The sequence below is a fragment of the Centruroides sculpturatus genome, unplaced genomic scaffold (assembly GCF_000671375.1).
Source record: "Centruroides sculpturatus isolate CEXI.00-Female unplaced genomic scaffold, Cexi_2.0 scaffold1266, whole genome shotgun sequence".
NCBI classification, from domain to species: Eukaryota; Metazoa; Arthropoda; class Arachnida; order Scorpiones; family Buthidae; genus Centruroides; species Centruroides sculpturatus.
In genome coordinates, this window is record NW_019385477.1 from 11116 (window position 1) to 19083 (window position 7968).

Here is a 7968-nt window from a genome sequence, read left to right on the forward strand (position 1 = left end):
TATTCGGCCGAATACCGAATATTTAATCACTATTCGGCCGAATACCGAATACCTAAAAACAGGAGTAAGAAATAACAAAAACACAGTAAATTAATCATTTTGGTATTTAGATTTAATGTTATGGGGGTTGTTTAGTGTTGTTTGTTTATATTTATTTATAACTTATAACATGCACAAAATAAAAAAGAAAATAATATTAGTCACATGTATTCACAATTTATAATTACAAAGATCAGCACACGTACACACCTATTCGTTCGAGAATCGTCACGCATCTGACAGTGAGGGTCTGACCCTGCCTATCCTTCTTTTTAAGCGCTCGTCTTTGCTCTTCCCTTTCTCTTTCCTCTATCGCTCTAGTCCACGTATTCCTATGCATACATCATAATACGCGCTCATGATACTTTCGATTTGTCACTTTTCCGTCGTACATTTCTCATTTTACAATTACGTGGCTCAAAGCATGGTGATAATGGAGAAAAGAGACAGATAAGACATCGGTATAAGTCACAGTTATGATTTCACATATTTGAGACAGCTCAGTAGCTCGAACGACCCCAGGCTTTCACCCGTGCACGCTAAGTGACTTTCATTACAAGCATTTAGCTTTCTGAAGACTATGACAACAATTGTGTGGCATTGACTGTCATGAATTTCACGCCAATAAGCTGCCTCGACTTGTTCGATTATGTTATCAACTCAATTTCATATTTATTTTTACATTTTCAATTTGCGGTCCTTCTCTCTTCTTTTTCCGTTATTTACACACGTAGGTCATTTCATTGTTATCCACATTTGATATCATCACTTATCACATACTGCCATGATGCTCGTGTCTGTCCCCTTCAAGTCAAGAATTAACGCGATTGGCGATTGGCCAATAGAGAGCAGGGTCCTTGCCATAATGCGGTTTGCATGCCAATTTTCATACGTGCGTTAATCAAACCGAATAGTTTGGCCGAATATTCAGCTATTCGGCCTGAGGTCGAATATCAAAAGACGGCAGCTTAGTAGGTGCCGCATTCTGTGTTTTCTGTAACGGAGTGCAAGTGTACGAACAGTCAGTCAGACTGAATGAGGAGGCGTCCGTGTTTCAGGCAGAACTGGTGGCCTTGGGGGGGCGTCCCAGTGGATCCTATTACATCCGGGTCCAGAGCCGGTCACGGTTTACTCTGATAGCCAGTCGTCGCTACAGACTTTGAACGACGGGTACCATCGCGATTCGCTGGTACACAAGATCAGATGCAAGGTGCTGAGGGCGAGGCACGAGCGACAAGTTACTCTGTGTTGGGTCCGAGGCCACATCAGGATCCTGGGTAACGAGTGTGCCGATCAGCTAGCAAAGGCGGGAGCTAGCAGTCCTTTTATAACGAGGACGGTCGAACCCTCAGCTGTTTATATCAAAGGTACCTTGCGGAAACGATCGATGACCATCTGGCAAGAGCACTGGAATCAAAGTATGGTAGGTAGGTCAACCTACGCCTTCGTGCCTGTAGTTGGCCTCGCTCCGGTATGCTGCAATAGGCTCACGACTCAATTACTGACCAGCCATGGGAGGTTTCCCCATTTCAAGTCTCGCTTCGGGCAAGGAGATGGTAGCTGCTCCTGTGGGAGTTCTCGCGGGGACGCGAGACATTACGTACTTGACTGTCCTCTTACGGAGGATTTCCGCTGAGGGGCCGACCAAGTCGACTGGTCTCGGCCGCCTGAACAAGTACTTCGAACGCTAGCAGCTAGTAAAGGAAACCTGATGAAACTAAAGGAATTGATGGAAATGATCATAAACTTATGATCTGAGTGCCTAGTGGACGCACTGGGTTGGGTTCCCTCTTACTTGTAGGGAAGGGGACCCCGCTGTCCGAAATATATCTAAAAGAATAAACGATCTATTAATTAGTCAGTGGAATAAAGTGCAGTGTCAGCTGCACACCCTAAAAGCTATGTCACGTTAGCGAGCTATGGCCTAGTTCCACGGACGGGAAACCGGACGTTCAACAGGGCCCAAAGCTTTGTCGTTTAAAGATTTTAGCGGCTGAATCGCCGTAAGTCAATGACGAAGGAAAGACATAGTCTCTCAACCCTGTGGTGCCAATCTGGCGGGGCAGGGAAAGAGATCCCTATCTGGGAAACGATCCTTAAGAGACTGAGGCCGAATATACTATTCGTTGCAACACTAATCATTATTCATGCATGTGACATTTATCTCATTAAAAAATAAACTTTTGATTGATTTTTGTTTTTGATTCGTGAAAACTAAAAACAAAAATCAATCAAAATTTTATTTTTTAATAAGATAAATGTCACATGCATGAATAATGATCCAAAAATTCTCATACTTGTGTTTTCAAAAATAAACATGCTGTAGGAGATGTGAGGAGAAGCTTGTAGGCAAAGCATCAGGGGCAAGTGTGTAGTAAATTGGTTATATGATGTCATTTTGGTCTGAAATACTGCCAAGCAGAATTTATTGCACAAAATTTATGTTTGGCCTATGCTAATTGGAAGTGATTTGACTCCACACACGAATTTTGTTCAATTAACTTCTGTTTAACAGTATTGCAGATTCAAAATGACATATCATATAACTAATATACTATGCACTTGCTTCTGATGCTTTGCCTACAAACTTCTAACAATCTCCTATCACACATTTCCTTTCAAAAATACTGTGTATGTACTGTACCTCATATGCACTCAACATCATATTTTATGAATCCAGCAAAAAGATTCATAAAAAGTTGAGTGATCAAATTATTTTTAGTCTTGCTTCCTTCATTGATTTATTAATGGAATGGTTTTTCCTTTTATGTTTTATCTTTGCAATTAAATTTATTTTTTCAATTAAAAAAATTATTGTTATATATCAGACATGGGCAAATGCGGCTCCGAGTGCCATATGTGGCTCTTTTTGAGTTACATGCGGCTCTTGCTGAAAGTGTTAATTTCTGCTTTTTATTATTATTTTTACAATTTTATTTCCACAATTCTGTAAAAATATGTTTATTAATTAAAAAAATTCAATATTTGTTTTATATTATATTTATATTATATAATAAAATTGCAGTACAGAACTGTGGTACAGAATAAAAAAGTACAGAACTGTGGCTCCCATGCATTTTGCAAAACCTACATTTCGGCTCCCACTGAACTCTTGCTTGCCCACCCCTGAACTATACAGTAAAATACTATCCAAGTATTCACAGTATGACAATTGGCAGTTGCCTTTTTTTGAGTGCCTACTTGCCAGTGTAAATCTACACTGATGGTGTAGATTTCAACATCAGTAAGTGTTGGTTCACCAACATCCCAGTTGAGCCTGATCCAGTTGGCAGTATGAATGCTCAGTAAGTCTGATCATTATCTGAGCATAATCAGGTACATCTGCTTTGCATCTTTACCCTCCATTGTTTTGTAGAAAACTGTCTCCTGGTTGACTACAAAGGCTAATGATAGTCTAGCCAAGATCAGTGCTGCATCTGTAGATAACTGTGCTCCATAACCTGTAGAACTGCTTTGTTTGATGTTGGTGGGCTCCTTCCATCATACTTCACAGGTGTAGCAGATTATGCACTCCAGAGCAATCTTGTAGACAGTCCAGATTTTTTTTTTTACTGCTGAGGCCATAAGTCTTGTCTAGTGTGACAGGTGATTGAAATTTTCTAACCAAGTCTGTTGATTGCATCCTTTATGTGCAGCACCATGCTCCACCAGACAAAATATTACTCTGCAGAGTAACATATCATTATCAAAACAATGTCAGAAGTGTCAGTGTATGGAAAGAAATACATAGAGAAAAACAATAAATAATAAAGGGACAATGTTATGTGGGGGCCGAGGGGGGAGAAATAAAAAAAACTCGAACGATAATGTGTGATGTATATTGTCGTCGTCTCCCTTGCCATTTGGATTGCCGAGCGGTAACAATCAACGACATGTGGAAGCAGTTGAGTCAGAGATAGATGCTTCGTTTACAAACAACACAACCGTTTATTAAACACGAAAGAAGCTTACAAGATTTCCGTGATCTTGGAAGTTCTGCGGCGGCTGCGGCCTCTGGGTCTTCCTCTCCTTTCCAAGATAGTCCCATTTTGAAGGAGTGTCCCTTGTTTGCGAATGAACCATTCCATCATGTCTCGACGGCTCTGGGACAATGCGGTCGACTTCCGTTGATGGAAAGATGTCAATCTGAGGTTGGGAGATGGAGACGAAGATGGGTGCGAGACACACACAAGAACAGATCCGTCACTTGGAACTTTCAGGAGAAGAAGCCGTTGCGTCCTTGAATTTCCAGGGTTTTGTCCGTTTTCTCTCAGATTCCTCTTTCCGATTGGTCTCTCTCGTCACCTGATGACAATTCGAAACCTTTCGGGGCGCGGGAGAGGTCAAAATCGNTGTATATCAGTTGAGAAATGAGTCTACATATCTTTATTCTACAGCTTTTGCACTTCAATTTCACCTTTCCAGAAAAGTTAGTCCAACTAAAAAGTGCAATCTAGCTCAGCCCCTTGTTCAGAAAAGAAAAATATATGCTCTGATCAATTAGTCTGGCTCATTCAGAAAAATAGATTACTTATTTAGAGTGGGGATAATAAAGGAATGAATCAAAAATATTCAAATTCAATTGGGTCAGAATAATTTAACTACTAAACACAAATAATACAAAGAAAACTATTGATACATATTTAATAAATTAAATTGCTGCTTTTTTTATTTAAAATAAATGAATTATAACAAAATACAAAAACATTTTTAAAAATTATTAAATATAAAATAAATTTTCTTTCATTTAAATAAAAAAAAAAACTTAATTAAATTTAAAATGCTGAAGTCAACACATTTTTTCTGACTCAGACTCCTCTGGCCAGAAATTCCTCCTAATTCTGACTCCACAGCCCTAATTATAACTCAATATTTATGTGAATAATTAAAAAGTGTGAAGTTCATTCTTTATCAAATTTCAAGTAATACAAAATGAGGAATGTGTTTTTCTGTAGAAATGTTGAGTTACTACAAGTGTTAGTAGAAACTTGAAAGAAACTATTTTACTATGAAAATTTAAAAGAGCTATGGTTTCTTTAACTTAACAAATGTCTAAAAATGAGAAAAAGTTTCAACACGGTTTTTTTTCCTCAGGAGAAACACAAACACTAAGATGATTATAAGGGTCGTGTTTTTTACTAGGTTAGTTTTTTAAGGACTTTTCTGTCCCATTAATAGACCGAAAAAGTTCAAATATTTAGTTTTAATGAGAACATTCATATGTTTACATCAAGATTTCTAATTTTTTTCAGCATACTTAATGTAAATATATGGATGTTTTCATTTGAAGTTAAGATTTAATCAAACGTTAAGGATCTGTGACGGTGTGGAGAAGTTCTAAAAAACAAAATAAGTTAAAAAGCACTGGCTCCTATAATCTTCCTTGTGTGTGTGTGTGTGTTTGTGTGTGTTTCTTCTGATGATATGAGTTAATATACTCTAAAAACTTTTTTCGTATTTTATTACATAGTACTGATCATAAGAACATTTAAGCTTGATAAAGTAATAATAAAGATTTTCAAAAGTCTTTAAGGGAATTTTCATCTCTAGATACATCATGCTCATCAGCTTATCTCCAGATTGTCAGTTTTCTTCCTAAGTTGCCTACTTTGTGTTTGGTAAACTGTTAGCAAAATTTAAATGGGAATCTTTGTTTTGGAAATGTTCAAGAACATAAAATTTCGAACTTTTTAACATTACATAACATTACATACATTAAACATAACATTACATACTTTTATTTAAAATAAATGTTTTCAAATATCTGACCATTCTCAACTTATAACAACTTATTTAACAGATTAGAATTATGTAAAATGTTTATATTGAATTTTTGTGATGATTTTCAGTTAATGCCTGTAAATAAAGAGAAACTTTTACATATTAAATTTTTAAATAAAAATGTTTTAATTTATATTATTTTTTTAATAGGTACATTATTATGAAGACGGAAATGTACAGTTGGTGAGTTCCAAAGAAATTAAGGATACAATAACAATATCTGTAAGTATTAATAGTAAATATGTAAAAATATATTCAGATTAAATTAAATAGAAATATTATCAACATAATTATGATTTTTTTTCGTGGTAGTCTGTTGTGTGTTTTGGAATTGGATCAATTGCTCTGTTTTTATTAGAGCTCATTCATAAATTGTGTAATGCTATTTTTATAGTTTTCAACTACCATCCTACCCCAAATGTTATCATACATACCTTTTCCCTCAAAATTATGTAATGCATATCCTTGATTGATTCCCAAATTGTACTAAGGAATAACAAATGGCAGAGAGTATACCAAACGGTACATTATTAATTACACCTATAACATACTAAGGAGTGACATAAATGGTATGATTTGCTATGCAACAACTTCAGTAACAAAAATGAATCATTCTGTTACACAAGGGATGAGACCCTAGCATTACTTAACATTTCTGTAAACGCCTTACCATCCTATGAGTATAAAGCATCGTAATGATTGTCCTCATACCCACCAAGACATATTTGCATTATGTAATTTAAGGACAGTTAATAGGGTAAATATGGCAATCTAGATTTCTGAGAGTCAGATCTATACTTAAACCTCACCAATATGAGCAACAGGTTGATGCCTGTACTAACTCAGCCATTTTGGCTATCTTTATGATTAGTTGACAAACATTAATGTCATCATTAATAGATCTTGATATCTTTCTTGACTTATGCCCCCACTCTTTTTTAGATTTGACACATTGGTTATATTATTACATAAATTAATTGGTATTTTGTACATTATGACTGCATTTTTTTTGTTTGATTTTTATCATAGATTAGTAAACCTCATTAAAATGCATTGCCATTTATTATATGTAAATTGCAGATATAAATATGTATTTAAATTAGTCCACAAATTCTGATTTATATATTGTGTGTTAAACATAAAATTGTATTATAGAAGGACTGATCATTTAATTCATTGGATCAAGCTAGATTTTTCCTTTAGATAAAAATGACAATAAGTAGCAAAAAGTAGTAGCCTTATTAACAGTAGTATATTTTTGTGAAGCAGAATAGTTAAAAGTGAGCTATCAATTTAGAGTTGTATTTCAAACTTTTTTACTATTGAAGAAATATACTGGAGGATAATATAAATTTTTGTAAATTGTTTGTAATATGCTAGTCATAAATTAAAATACACATTTTGTGATGGATTCTCGTCCTCGTCACAAGGTAAAAGCACTACATTGCTCCACAACCCTGTCCTACTACAATATTTTAAAAATTTATGAGAAAATTCTTTAAAATATTTTTTTACATGAAGTTAACAGAAGGAAACACAGGACTTTGTCATTGTTCCTCATCCTTTTCACACCTCAGGAACAGTCTTACAGTGGAGTCAAACTTTTTTGTAGGCTCTTAATATATTATCCACCTCAATATGTAAAACATGTACTGTTTAAAAGTGTGAAAAGGATGTAGGATGAAGAAATCTGTGTTTACTTCTGTTAACTTTATGTGAATTTTTATTTATTTATTTATTTTTTCAGAATTTTCTTGTAAATTTTAAATGTAATATCATCATGGCTATTTACTATTTTTATTAATGTTACAATATTTTTGCTGAATTATAATTGTTTTTATCAGAGTATTATTAATATGTCATTAATTAAATATTATCAATGAAAATTGATAAATAATAGTACAGTGGAACCTGGTTAACGAACTTAATCCGTTCCGCGACTCCGTTCGTTAACTGAATTGTTCGTTAACCGAAGCAATTTTTCCCATAGAAATTAATGCAAATGCAATTAATCCGTTCTAGTCTCCGAAATTTTTGTCATTTTATTTGTAATATACAGTAATTTTCTTTGATGAAAATGTAGGAAAACGTAGTATCTATCATTACAGCAACAAACATGTAAACTTTGTTTAATAAAATAGCACTGTA

At 34.9% G+C, this 7968-nt stretch overlaps 1 protein-coding gene across 1 annotated transcript in view; it reads left to right on the forward strand.

The window, feature by feature from the left end:
• LOC111639343 (F-actin-capping protein subunit alpha-like) overlaps window positions 1-7968 on the forward strand; it is a gene marked incomplete at its 5' end in the record, with an annotated part of 26292 nt that overhangs the window by 11032 nt on the left and 7292 nt on the right. Inside the window, one exon of the mRNA XM_023385208.1 lies at window positions 5971-6042. Within this exon, the coding sequence (XP_023240976.1) occupies window positions 5971-6042 (72 nt within the window). The remainder of the gene's footprint in view (window positions 1-5970; window positions 6043-7968) is intronic.